This window comes from Nuphar pumila, chromosome 6, assembly GCF_984573655.1.
Source record: "Nuphar pumila chromosome 6, dmNupPumi1.hap1.1, whole genome shotgun sequence".
Taxonomy (NCBI): Eukaryota; Viridiplantae; Streptophyta; class Magnoliopsida; order Nymphaeales; family Nymphaeaceae; genus Nuphar; species Nuphar pumila.
Genome location: NC_143254.1, coordinates 96,838,661 through 96,853,986, shown reverse-complemented (window position 1 = coordinate 96,853,986; position 15,326 = coordinate 96,838,661). Strand labels below are relative to the sequence as shown.

The 15,326-nt window shown below is 39.8% G+C and overlaps 1 protein-coding gene across 4 annotated transcripts in view; it reads right to left on the bottom strand.

Annotated features, from left to right (window-relative positions):
* The window catches only part of LOC149835314 (UDP-galactose/UDP-glucose transporter 5B-like), a 54,242-nt gene that overhangs the window by 12,657 nt on the left and 26,259 nt on the right, over positions 1-15,326 (bottom strand). For all 4 annotated transcript variants that reach the window (XM_090008379.1, XM_090008378.1, XM_090008377.1 and 1 more), the window contains exon 6: positions 1,607-1,686. In XM_090008379.1, the coding sequence (XP_089864505.1) occupies positions 1,607-1,686 (80 nt within the window). The remainder of the gene's footprint in view (positions 1-1,606; positions 1,687-15,326) is intronic.

Sequence of the window (15,326 nt, the reverse complement as noted above, 5' to 3'; positions counted from 1 at the left end):
ACCAATGTATATACTATAATAACATTATCACATCTCTCTCTCATGTTGGAAACTGGAACACGAAGACCTGCACATCTACCCAAGAGTAAACTACCAAAGTGATTTATGTCCCCCAGTTACTTTCTTAACAGAAATGCCTTTCAGGAAGGATTCCTGGTGTTTAACCCACGAATTACATAAACAAAAACAGCTTCTCATTTAGACAATACCAACCATAGCTTTGACCATTCTTTCAACTCATATTTGATCATGTTAAGTGCATTCTATACAACAATCCCCATTAAGCAAGATCATACCAGCACTTGACCACGAGAGCTTTGTTTGCTAAGGCTTCTCATTTGTTTAATATCGAGAACCTACTTCCATGGGCATAGCAACTTCCACTAATTAGAGAAAAGATTGGGAAGGCCTACCTTGCAAAGGAAAATGCTGATAGAATGCTTAATGTGACTCGTGACATTCTTTGGGAATGATAGATAAAAAGACCAGCCCGCAAGTGATATGAACTTCGAATGGGATGGCAGGATATTTAAACATAAGGATCAACATAAAGAGCGACAGATTAGCTCCTTCCTATCTACTGAAGAGTTGGAACATCAACACAGTTAGCCACATGCACCATATTAGACAATCTTCACATCCACCAAATACAAGAACATCATCGGCATAGAGGAGGTGGATAAGTAGGGGGAATCCACAGTAATCTCCAATTTTTTGCATGTATTTACAAGGTATCTCCAAGTTTGCATGCATTTTTTTTAGCAAACGTTTTAGTTAGAGCAAAAAATACTCAAGATACAGATTTGATCTTCTAACAGAACTTTCAGTTCAACTTTCATATAGCTTCTTTAGTGGGTGGCCAAATTCTCTGAGCCAGTGCCACACTGCTTAGGTTGAGAACAAGTGTAATAAACCTAGTATTACTTGCTGCCAGAATGAAACTATTCTAGAAAATTGAAGACCTTTGCTTGAAAACGTTTTGGAGAAGATTACAGCCAGAAAGCATCCAGCCCCAAGCACTTTCAAATTTAAATGTCAGAAGACTCAGAACAAATTCAAAGAATTTCAACTAGTTCAAGTGATATTTTTTCAGAAAGTCTATCGCTCTCTTTGTTTTGTGTCTGTGTGTGTATGTGGTGGGGGGGAGGGTGTGGTGCATTTATTTATTTATTTTCACCCTAAACATTGTCAACCAATGAACTGGTTATCAGACGATAATTGACCTTAAAAGATTAGCATCCAAGTTTCTTGCAAACATGCATCCAGAAGGAAAACACTTTAACAGATAAGAAACATCAGCATATGCACACCATTCCATCTCATCACCAACTAAATAATCCAAAGGTAATGATGTGATGTTTTTCATCATCAGTATGTCATGAAAATTAGAAGCACAACCCTAGTAAAGTAAAACCCTTCTTCATTCTCACAACCAACAAAAAATACAAAGCAGTAACTTTTGCACAAGGTTTTTAATGACCACAGACTAATGTAAGCATGCATTAAGGCTTTTTAAAGTAAAAATTATAGAACCAAAATAAGTAATTAGATCATTCATCAAATAGGACAAAGTTGTTCAGACAAATAACACAAGTAAAAATGATACCCAAGATAACCAATCATAAGAGTTACGCCCCAAACTGTGCTTTCCCTTCCTGACTTGTATGGATTAATATCTGCTCCTGCCTGCACCAGGAAGAAAAAGAAGGTAGGTTCATTTTCTCCACTTTTTCTTTTCGTTCGAGAGATAAAAAATTCCACTACTACTACTACCGAAAACTCCACTATTTTAGTAAGAGGTCTCAGCCAATATTCTTAAAGGAATGAATCTTTAAATCACCATGAAAAGCATTGTTAAAATGTACATACATTTATACCTATGTATATATATATAGTTTGACTGCTCCCTGTTAAAATGTAAACTTTAATACATATATATATAATAATATTATTATTATGTATATTTTTCCTTTTATTATTTTTTATTTTTTCCTTTATTTTCCTTTTAGCATCTAGTTCAATAGGAACTAGATAATTCATCCAGTCAAGTTCCTGTTGGAACTTGACTGAGCTATTGCCGTTGGACTCTAGTCCAACGGCTATAATAAGAGCCGTTGGACTAGAGTCCAACGACTCTTTTGGAGAGCTCTCCTCTCTCTTCCACTATTTTGTATATATAGGGGTGAACCCCTTCAATGTAAATTAACAATGCTTCTTAAGCATTTTGTGCATGAATTAAATATTGTTTATTTTTCAAGTGTTCTTCCACTTATACCCTTTCAAGGGTCATGCTTGTAGTGTCTCCAATAGACACTTGTGTTTGTGAGTTGTTCGTGCATTTGTGGAAGACCACCATTTCATTACATGGTATCAAAGCTACAAAAACCTTAGATCTTGAAGTGCTTCCGACTCAATTTTTATGCCTCATTTATAAAAGGTATTTCATCACCTTGTTCTTGGCTCAAGAGGATTTGTTTAAAGAAATGACTTGCGCTACAAAAATTGGTTTTGTATCATCTCTCTTACTCCCTTATCTACTCTTTTTTCTCTTTCTTTTCTCTCTCTCCTCCTATCTATTCCTCTCTTACCCTTGTAAAAGATGGATGACAATGATAAGATCACCATCATACCCATGAAGCTAAATGATACTAACTATGTAATGTGAGCTTCGATTATGAAGCACCACATTTGGGGAAAAGGTTTATGGAGTATAATGGATGGTTCTGATTCGGAACCTAAACTATCTCTTACCAAGAAAGAGGGTGATAAAGAGGTCCCTCCAACAGAAGAAGAGAAGAGTAAGGCGTTAGCCACTTATAAAAAGAGTGGAGGATAGAGCATGCAAAAATTATGTCATGGCTAATCAATAGCGTAGACATTAAAAAATGCTTTATTCTAGCTAAGTTTGAGCAAGCCGATAAGGCTTAGGAATACCTTAAAAAGATGTATTCCCTTAAAGATTAATTTACAAGACAAAATTCGAACATTGACTCAAAAAGATAAAACTATTCGAGAATATTACAATGAGTTGTACGAACTTTGGTAAGAGTTGGCTCTTCTTGAGCCCAAATGGCATTATGCCGAAGATATCGAGCTTCGCCAAAAGAACATTTCTATTAATTTGTAAATGGTCTAAGGCCGAAATTTGAATCCACCAAATTGGGTTTATTAAGATATGACTGACTTAGGTTTATTAAGATATTTTTTAGGCATTGAAGTTGCTTATTCCACTCGTGGGTATTTGATATCTCAATCTAAATTTGCTCTTGATATTGTTTTCAGGTCTGAAATTACAGATGATAAGAAAGTGGATACTTCAGAAGTTGTCAACGTTAAAATGAAAATTGATGATAGAAAACTTCTTGATGATCATACTCCTTACAAACAGCTTATTGGAGCTCTTTCTTATCTTTCCATTACTAGGACAGATATAGCTCATGTTGTTTATACAACTAATCAGTTTCAGCATGCTCTCGCCTCTGTGCATATGGAAGCAGTTTTGCGTGTTATTAGATACTTAAAATTCTCTCTTTCACGAGAACTCTTCTTGTTTACTTTATCTTCATTAAATTTAATTGCAAATATTGATGCTGACTGGGGAGGTGATCCCAATAATAGGCACTCAATTACTGGTTTTTGTGTTCTTAAGTGAAACTTTAATGCAAGAAGCAGCAGAAGGTCTCTTTTTCCTCCACCGAAGATGAATACAGAGCTATGGCAACCACCACTATGGAGGTTGTTTGGCTCAGACGATTGCTATCGGATATGGAAGCTGAAGCAACACAAGCTTCAAAGATGTGTTGTGACAACAAAGGTGCGATCTACATTGCAAGCAACCGGACATTCCGTGAGCGCACCAAACACATTGAGATGAACTGTCACTATGCTATGTCACACGGACTCGGCTCCAAGGTCGCCGCACCCGCGTCGACACGCACCGACACGGGTGCGAACACGGGTGCGGCTCGGACTCGGTCAACCCGACCCTGGGTGCGGTCAACGCACCCAGGGTCATTTTGGTCCATTTTTTGGAAAAAAAAAATTTTTGAATTTTTTTTTTTAAAATTTTCTGGGCTACAGCTGTAAGGAAAAAAACCCATCACAACTAAAAAACCTGTACACTTTCAAGTTTTAAGTACAGAATGGGCACAACTCAAGTTTTTGTGGTTTTTTCCTGTATGAAGAAAGTAAATTATTACAGTGTATGAAGAAAGTGCCCAAAAGTGAATTATTCCTGTATGAAGAAAGTGTACAGAATGCCTTCACAACTCATCACCTGTCCCCTAATGGGCACAACTTTGACCGAGTCTTATATATATATATATTTTATTTTATTTTTAATATATATATAGCCGAGTCCCCGTGTCCAAAATTTTTGAAATTGCGCCGCACCCGTGTCGCACCCGCACCCATGTGACATAGTCACTTTGTCAGAGAGGAATACTTACATGGAACCATTGATCTGTCATATGTTGAAAAGAATCGTTTATGGATTTGGATCCAATCCAGACCCGCATCCATATAAGGGTTGTGTTATATTGTAATTTTAAATATTCATTAAAGGGTATTTTTGTACCCTAATCTTTGTAATCTTTTATATATGTATGCCTTGAATAGATTAGTCATGCATGCTAGATTCAACTGTGACCTTCTACAGCTCTCTTTCTCTTTCACTCTTTTTCCTCCTTGCGCAAGTAAACTTGGAGTTCACCTCTTAACATGGTATCAGAGCAGTAGAAAGTTGGGCCTGGGATTGCTTCTCCAAAAGGACTATCCAAGGAGATCTTAAGTTCCAAGCCGAGAATTCTGTCAGTTCAATATATCTAATCTGCGTCTTCTCTAAATCCTTCTCTAAACCCAAAATTGTGTCTTCTTCAATATGAATTCTTTTTCTAAACCCAGAATCAATCTACGTTCTTTTTCTAAACCCAGAATCAATCTGCGTTCTTTTTTTCTCAAACCCAGACCTCCAATCAATCTGCATTCGTTCCCCTTTTTTCTTTAAATCAGCATCTCAGTGTCTTCTTAAATCAGCGTCCTTTTAAATTTGTGTTCTTTTCTAAACTTATACATGTGTCTCTTCTGAATTTATATCAGCGACGTCTTTAAATATGTGTTTCAACCTAGAAAAAAATTTTGTGTTCGTTAATCAGCGTATTCCTGTTTCTTTAATCGCCGATTTCTGAAACTATTTTCTCTAAAATCAGGAACGTCTCTCTCCACGTCGAAATATGGACTGCTATCTTCTTCTTTTGTTGCCAGCAATCTTTGCTCCTTTAAAGGGATCATCGATCTGCTGCCAATCTGGTTTACTTGAAATCTTTCTGTGTTATCTTATATCATTCTTGCTATTCGAGATTACAGGATTTGTTGAAGACTAGTTATATTAATTCAACAAGGGATTTTTTATCAATCTGAAACTGATTCAGTGTTGACAGCATCAGACCTCTTATGTTCGCTGACCACGACAGGATATAATTTTCCTGGTTAAACTTTTGCAAAAAAAAAAAAAGCAAAATATTAAAAGTGGTTGATTCTTTTATCAATTGACTGAATCTGGTCTAGAAATTCTCCTTTTCCTTTATCACCAATCTCATGTGTTACCCTCAATGGATTCCTCATTCTCACAAACGCCTCTTCTAATTTTCTTAGTCAACTCGTCTCTGAGAAGTTAAACAATAGCAATTTCTTGTCTTGGAAAAGACAGATCGTCCCTTTTATAAAGAGTCAAGATCTCTCTGGACATCTGGATAGGTCAATTCCAACCCCTCTAGAGTTTATCTCGCAGGAAAAGGAAGATGATAAAAGGGCATCTTCTACTGTGCTTCTCAGAAATCCAGATTACATCGCATGGATGAAGACCAAGCATTGGTGGCATACATCACCTCTACATTGTCGCAAGAGGTTCTTGTAGCCATTCTTGATGATTGTTCAGCCAGGGAATTGTGGGATAAGTTACTTCAAACATATTCGCAAATATCTGAGGCTAGAGTTGTGTTTCCTAAGCGAGAATTTCAGATGTTGAGGAAAGATTCCATATCGATCATGGAATACTTAAATAGAATGAAGAGTATCACGGATCAGCTGGCTATCGTGGGATATGTGGTTAATGACAAAGATAAAGTACAACAAACTCTAAGCAGACTGAGGCTAGATTATCATGTTCTGACAACATCCTTATTGTGTCACCCAGAGCTTCCTAAGTTCAAAGATCTACGTGCAAAATTGTTATAATATAAGATGAGTCTGAAGGGGTTTTCTGAAGAAAATCATGTGCAATCTGGGACTCAAGAGGTTTTTGCTACAAGGTTGACTTATGGCAAAGGAAGAGGAGGTGTTGCTTTTCGAGGCAGGAGTGGACAGGGAAGACCTGGTTTTGGGGGTCGTGGGCTACTTCAAACGCCCAATGTTTCTTTCAATCAGCAAGGTCAAAGGCCCATTCCTACCTGTTTTTTATGTAACAAAAGAGGACATATTAAAGCAAATTGTTGGTTCAATCCCCAAAATAAAGGAAAATCTTTGCAATTAGAAGCCAAGAAAGACAGAAAATTAAAAGGCTTGGGAAGAAGTAAAGGAGTTACTATTGGCAGCACTGGCAGGGCTAAATATGAAGCAAAATGATAAAGGCACTTGGTATTTTGACTCAGGGGCAGCAACCCACGTTTCAGGTGATGCGGGTAAACTCCTAAACCTTATTCCTTATGTTGGTAGAAATAGCATAGTCACAGAAGATGGGACTCACCACTCCATCTCACACATTGAAAATATTGTTATACCCATGTCTAAGTCTTCCCTTCAACTTTCAAATGTTCTTCATGCACCAAATATTCAGAAAAATATTGTTTATGTCTCAAAACTTGTTGATGATATTAATGCTTCAGTTGAATTTACTCTCTCTTCTGTTTATGTCAAGGATCTTCGCACGAGGGAGACATTCGCTGAGGGAAAAAGGTGAGGCAATATGTACATTTTTCAAGAAGATCCCTTCACATTTCATTCCACTTGTTCATCGAAGCTCTATCAGCATCCATCATTAGTTTCATCTGAGTTTGTGTTCGTTATTTCTGAATGTAATAAGCCAATCCTTTGGCAGAGTCGATTGGGTCATTGTGGTAGTCATTTCATTGAAAAACTTGTCTCAAATAATTTGATTCCTAAGTCTAGTCTGGGTTCAGAAACAAATGAAATAAAATGTTTGAGTTGTCATTTATGAAGAGTTATGTTTTACCCTTCAATTCAATCAATAAAAGAGCTTCAAATCCTTTTGAGACCATATGTTCTGATGTCTGGGGCCCTGCCTCAATCGCTTCTGGTTCTGGAAGTAGATACTACCTTATCTTTGTTGACAGCTATTCACGTTACACTTGGATATTCTTCATGAAGCATAAATCAGAAGTCTTTGGATTATTTCGAAAGTTTTATTCCTTTATCAAAAACCATTTCTCTGAAAACATTCTACATTTTCAATGTGATGGAGGGGGAGGGTTCTCCTTTAGTGATTTTATTGAATTTCTCCAGCATAATAAAATAAGGAAGAGAGTGTCTTGTCCACACACCTCAACAAAATAGGATTGTTGAAAGGAAGCATCGACATATTGTTGAGAGTGCAATGAGCATGATGCATGATATTAATCTCCCTATTACTTTATGGACAAAAGCTTTTCACTCTACAGTGCATGCAATAAATTGCCTGCCTATGTCACTGTTGAAAAACAGATCACCATACTTTACACTTTTTGGCATTCATCCGAATTACAATGAATTACGTGTTTTTGGATTTGTTTGTTATGTCCGCATTGATAGCTCATTAAGGCATAAGTTTCAAGACAAAGCCTTGAAGTGTAGATTTGTGGGGTATGCGGATGAATATAAGGGGTACAGGTGTTATGATCCTTCGAGTAAACACATCAAAGTGTCGAGAAACGTTATTTTTTATAAGATGAACTTTGATAATCAACCAACTAACTTCTCTGGCTCAGGATCCAATGTTGAAGTATACTATCCATGGCTAAGCTCCGAACTCTTCTCCCACATTAATATTGAATGCCCTCCGGACTGCAATCAGAATAAAGCATGTGAGGAGTCAGAAAATGCATCACAATCAGAAGAGGTTGATGGTCAACCCTTGGAAACAGGAAGGTATAAGAGCATCGTCTACACTCGACGTAAGAAGGAACTTTCACCTGTCTCTACTCCCTGTCCGGACCTTAATATGCCTCCTACTTCCTCACAGATGTTGCTCGTCAGGAGGTCTACTCAGGCTCGACACCTACTTGACAAATGGGTCGGCTACAAAAAAAATTCACTGGATTTTCAATTGTTTTTGACAACCATAACCAAAGAAGATGAACCTCTCACCTTTTATCAAGCTGCCAACTCAAAGAAGTGGATTGAAGCGATGAATGAAGAAATGAAAGCTCTACATGAATATACGCCCCAAAATTTTGACTTGTGATTTCGAAAACCTTATCGAAAAAACCTTTCAAAGAATTTAAAGTTTTAACTTTTAAAAACGACAACGGAAGATATTTAGAAAGGAGCACAAGTCAACAATCCTGGGTACGTTAGCCGAAAAACCATCATTCACATGAACAACAACTTAAAGAAATTGAGGAAATAAGGCAATAAATTAAAAATCTGCAGTTTATTACAAAATGAGTATTTTGTTCCAAAGTTCAATAATCTAAAGAAAACTCAAAAAGACTCAGAGCCAAGCCGCCAGCAGAAAGTAGATAAATCTTGATCCATATTACACCGCGCCATCGGCCGCCTGTAAAGTCTTACTCCTCACCTGCCCATGAAATGGGTCAGTTTCATAACAAACCAGTAGGTGCACGAACAGATAAGTAGAATGAAAATAAAACAAGACATTCATGAGATAAGCAGTTATGATATTTAAGCAATCAATACAATTGTAATCTATTCTAACAAGTGTAATATGTGCAAAGAGCTGTTAGTTGAAGCATTTCAAGCAGTGTAAATCTCAATCATCTACAACTATTCATGAAAATATTCTTTAAGTTCTGATATTAACTGGCATGTGGGTACGCACAGACGCGAAACGTAGAAACAGCCGAGACCGATCCAGGGGTTTATTATGTCAGGTGTTTTCATTATCCCGAATGGCTGACTGAGTCCGCTCCTAAGGGGACGGTCAGTGACAAAGAGAGTAAATCCCCAAAGGCATTCGTGGCCCATGAATGCATCCAACTTCTGCAGAAGTACCTGGGAGTTACCACCTAGGATAATTTATGGTAATCCCAATTCCCCTAACTCCGATAACTGGGAAGCCGAGTCTTTTGCTCGTGGGGTGGTTGTTAACAACCTGTCCATCGAAGTTTTTGTATCATCCATCCTCTCCCTTGATGAACCGTGAAGATCGAATGGGTACGACGGGGGTTTCTTAACCGCCGCCCCATCCTACATGCTCTGGTCTATTAGACCCACTCGAGCATCTTGCCTGTGAAGGCGAATGGTCACCATTTATGTGATCTCAGCATTGTGCTAAATGCACGCATCGAGGTTGCTACAACCTCATCATCCAACCATCGTAACCCACATGGGACGTACTTATCCAAAAGTACGATCATACCTTCCTAAAGGTACAACTACGATGAGAGGGCAACATAATGTTTTATGATTGTTTTGGTTCATACATGACATGTATTACTCTATGAGCAAATGGGCCTGTGGAGGCTGGTATTATCTCATTGATATCAATAAGGAGTTGCTTGATCACTTCGAGGTACTCAATGACCTCCCGTACTATTTGTATCATACTTGTCTTCAGGTCTAATTACGAAAGTAAATTTGTGGGTTTCTCGATAGATAACCCATCACAAAGTTTTATAAAAGTCTTTATTATACTTGGCATGCTCGAATACTAAGAAACAAGAAGTCTCATACAAGATTCATCAGGCAATAACCAATAAGGCATCTATAGTAACTTATAACAGTGAGCAAGGCAAAAATACAGTAATAAGGTCTTTCTAGCAATGAATCTACTCGTAGAGCTCACAATAAGCATGTAATTTCAAAAGAATACGGATGCAGAAACACAACACAGACAATCACCAATTAAGAAATTCTACGAGTGAGAATGCATGCCAAATAAACTATTCTATCACAGAATCCTTATAATTTTATTTCATTCATACAAACCCTTCGTGCGACTTTCTCCTACCTCGGGATGTCGTGCAGTTGCGTGCGTCTACGCGTGTAGATGATACAAGGCTCAGGCCGCGAAGCCAGAGCGGGGTTCGATGCGAAGTCTGCAAAAGTGTGAGAATTCAGCGCTACTCTATTTATCATACGGAGAAATAGAAAATCGGCCTGTCGATCGGAAAAGAGAGAGGCAGCAGGGGTGTGACCCTACTGGCAGAAAACAGACAAGCGACAGGGGACAAGCCCCTGCCTGCCGACAATAGCGGGGCGACAGGGGATGAGCCCCTGTCGAAAACAGCGTGGCGGCAGGGGGCCAGCCCCTACCGACAGCAACGAAGCAGCAGGGGCTCAGCCCCTGCCGAAAACCACCAAGTGGCAGGGGGGCAGCCCCTGCTGACAGCACGAGACGGCAGGGGGGCCAGCCCCTGCCGACGGCCACGAAGTGGCAGGGGCTGAGCCGCCGCCGACAGTAACGAAGTGGCAGGGGCTGAGCCCCTGCCGACAGCATCGAGATGGCAGGGGGCCAGCCCCTGCCGAAAGCACAGGACGGCAGGGGGGCCAGCCCCTGCCGACAGCACGAAGTGGCAGGGGTTGAGCCCCTGCCGACAGCACAGGACGGCAGGGGGGCCAGCCCCTGCCAACGGCCCACGAAGTGGCAGGGGCTGAGCCCCTGCCGACAGCACAGGACGGCAGGGGGGGGGGGGGGGGGGGGCAGCCCCTGCCGACGGCCACGAAGTGGCAGGGGGCCAACCCCTGCCAATGGCCACGAGACGGCAGGGGCGGGGCCCCTGCCGACAACACGAAGGTGGCAGCAAAAAGGGGGGTGTCGCAGGGGCCATAGGTCCCCTACCGACACTCCGGCGAATCCCAGAGGGAGAAGGGAACGACAGGGGGCCCGTAGGCCAACTGTCAGGCCCCCGATGGGCACATGGGGTGGTGGGAGGCCGCGGCAGGGGCTGTGAGCCGCCTGTCGGCCTCCCGACGAGGTGACAGAGAGGGGGTGAGGAAGAGAAGAGGGAGGACGGCGTACCTGGGAGGCGGTGGCCGGCATCGGCGGCGTGCGCAGCGAGGGAGGAGACTGGCGCGATGGGGGGCGAGGGCTGCGAGAGGGAGGCGTGACTCCCCTCGCCCTCCAACGTCTCTCTTAAAGGCACAGAGGGCAACGAATGAGGAAACCCTCGATGGGTTTCCCTAATTCGCCCGATATCGAAGGGGGGGGGTGTGCGGCGCTCGGGTTACTTAAAACCCTAATGAAGAAGAGGCTCGGGTCGGGTCCAGCCCGGGTCCAAAACAATTTTTTTTTTTAAATGGGGTTTACAATGAATGTGGTACTTGGGAGGTTGTTCCCAGACCACCCAATAGAAATGTAGTCGGATCAAAATGGGTGTACAAGATTAAATATAAACCTGATGGGAGTATTGAAAAGTACAAAGCTAGACTTGTTGCAAAAGGATTCACACAAGAGCAAGGGCAGGATTTTGATGAAACTTTTAGTCCTGTGGTGAAAATGGGGACCATTCGAATTGTGCTGGGTCTAGCTGTTGAACATAGATGGATATTAAGTCAGCTAGATGTTAAAAATGTCTTCCTGCATAGAAATCTCAAGGAGGAAGTTTATATGGAGCTGCCCGCAGGATATACAAAACAAGATACTGATCAATACGTGTGTAAATTGAAACGAGCGATATATGGTTTGAAACAGGCATCTCCTTCTTGGTTTAAGAGTTTTTCGCTTGAAATACAGAGACATGGCTTCTCTAGATCTCTTCTTGATCATTCATTATTCATCTACAAGAAGAAGAGTGTGACCACATTCCTATTGATATATCTAGATAATATCATCATTACAGGTAACTGCGAAACTCATATTGAGGAAGTAAAGAAATTGTTGAACCAGAGATTTAAAATGAAGGATCTCGGAGATCTACGATATTTCCTTGGGGTGGAAGTCGACAAGACATGTAATACACAGTGTTGTGAGAGGCGTACGCCTCAGTACCTGAAGCGTACGCCTCAGAGGCGAGGCGCACGCTCAAGGTACTGAGGCGCACACTCAATACCTGAAGCGTACTGGAATGTACGGCGCCTCCTCCTTTTTGGTGCCACATTTGAACACCCTTTCTGTTGTGTGACTGCATCATGGAAGATGATCCCAACTGCACAAACCATCCCCCGACTTTCCTTCTATGTTGCACCCTTTGATTCTCATCCATCACACACTTGTCGTATCCTTAATAGTTCTTGCTGCTTCCACAAGACTTCCAAATCTGTTTCTAGGCCAACCCCCTTTTCAACCTTTGGATCTTCTGTCATCGACCGAACGATCCTCTATGCTTCTGGGAATCGACTGTTGTTAACCCTTGACTTACAGACAATGAGGTTCAGGTTGTTAGCCCCACATGGTCGGTCACACATTGTATTATTCTTCCAAAATTAATATATCGTCATTTCTCGCACGTTCAATCCCCTTGCCTTGGCTTTGATTTCTCAATCTTCATTATTTTAATTTTTTTATTATTTTATTAATATTATATATTTTATTATTTTGATCATAAAGCTTACGCTTCAACGCCTCGAGGCTTACGCCTCGCTTCATAACATGCTCAACGCCTCGCTTCGCCTCATCGCATTTAACAACCTTGGTAATACATGTAAAAAATCCTTGCAAACAATCAAATTTTCAAATAACTTGATACTTTAAATACTCAAGACACAAAATAAATGCACAGTGTTTATAAGCTTTACACCACAAAAGAAGTGCAATAAATGCACAGTGTTTATAAGCTTTACACCACAAAAGAAGTGCAATAAATGCACAGTATTCATAAGCTTAAGGAGACAACTCCTTAGTCCTTACTGTAATACATTACTTCAATGGGCTCACATAACCCTTATTTATAAGCATACTTAAAGAGTAGTTGGGCTACTCCCAACGTCGCTTAATAGAAACGTTGGGAATCAGCCCAACGTCTATCTTTTAAACTGTGTACAACAGTCAATGGCTGACCGTTGAAAACTGTACACAGTCATGGCTGACTGTTGTACATTGTACACAGTCAGCCACTGACTGTATACAGAAATATTACATAAGAAGAAATAAGAAATGAAAAAAAAATGCAAAAATAAGAAAAAATAAAAAGGAGGAATTACAATCATATTCAAAAACATGAATATGCGTAAAATATAGAAATGACTAAAATACCCCTACAACTAATACAAGAAAGAAATATATATTTTTATATATATAAGTAGATGGATACATGTACATATATATGAAATATATATGTATATATGTATCTTCTTTTATATAGAGAGAAAATATATAGAGAAAATACATTGTCTTTTGAATTACAATTTAACACCCCCCCTCAAACTTAAGGCAAGATGACCTAAAGTTTGCCAAGGAGGAAATTGAACCGTGGAGCACACAAAGCTTTGATGAAGAAATCTGCCAACTGATATTCTGAAGTTATATATGGAAGATCTATAACTCCTTTAAGATACGCTTCCCGAACACAGTGATAGTCCATCTCAATGTGTTTAGTCCGCTCATGAAAAGTATGATTTTTGGCAATGTATATTGCACTTTTGTTATCACAGCATAGCTTGGTGAGCCCTTCTATTGAAATCCTCATGTCTTCTAATAGTTGATGAATCCATACAATTTCTATGGTAGTAGTCGTCATGACACGATATTCAGCTTCTGTTGAGGATAGAAACACTTTTTGTTACTTCTTACATCTCCATGAAATCAGCGAGCCTCCTAAAAACACACAAAAACCAGTGGTAGAGTGATGGTTATTTGGGTCACCGCCCCAGTCAGAGTGAGTATAAGCAATTAATTTTAATTCAGAAGAAGATAAGAATACTCTCTTGTTTAGTATGCCCTTTATGTATCTCACAATCTGCAAGATGGGACTCATGTGAACTGATGTTGGTGCATGTTGGAACTGACTTGCAGTATGAACCGCATGAGAGATATCTGGTCTATTAATACTCAGATACATCAAAGATCCCACAAGTTGTCTGTAGGGGGTGGGATCGGAGAGAGGAATACCATCATCAATCTTTATTTTGGCTCCTACTATAGCAAGAGTTTTACAAACCTTATCATCTGTAATACCTGACCTGTCAATAATCTCAGAGGCAAGCATAGTTTGAGATAAAAAATACCCTCTATGAGAGTATGCTACTTCAATACCCAAAAAATAAGTTAAAAATCTCAAATCAGACATTTCAAACCTATCATTCAAAATTGATTTTATGCTTTTAACCCCTTTAGAATCACTTCCGGTTATAAGCATATCAACTACATATAAGAGCAGAATGACAATCCCTGCATTGGTTTTTCTAACAAATAAGGCAGTGTCAGTGAAACAAGAACAAAAACCATTTTCTAACATTATGAAATTAAATCTATCATACCAAGCCTTGGGGGCTTGTTTTAAACCATAAAGTGCTTTTCGAAGGCAAAGCACTTTTCCTTTTGGAATCTCTATTCCTGGTGAGCATCCATATATACATCTTCATTCAGATCACCATTTAGGAAGGCGTTTTTAACATACATTTGATAGATCTTTCATTTGTTGATTGAGGCGACGGTAATGAGACATCGAACAGTGACCATTCGGGCCACAGGGTAAATGTTTCTTCATAGTCAATCCCGTATTCCTGACTATATCCCTTTGCAACTAATCGAGCCTTATATCTCTCAAGAGATCCATCGCTCTTAGTTTTTACCTTAAATACCCATCTACACCCTATTGTTTTTTTACCCTTAGGAAGATCTTAGAACTCCAAGTCTTTGTCCGATTGAGAGTTGAAAGCTCACATTCCATTGCTTTCAGTCATTCATCATTCTTTTTTGCTTCTTCAAAGTTTCTGGGATCTATATAGAAATGAATGGCGCTAAGGCAGGCTCTATGTTTAGTAGTAAACGAGCCATATAAAATAAACCTAGAAGGCATCTTTCTACTTCTCTTAGTTCTTCGTAGGTTTTCATCATTTGTTGAATTGGAACCACTAGGTCACTGAATTTTTCAATTGCACTCCTAAAATTGTTTTTATCTCTATGGGTATATGTTATAGGATCTCTCAATGCTCCTTCATTTCTATGTTGGGAGATAGGTGGATGGGAAGAGCCATCTTCTTTATCATTGACG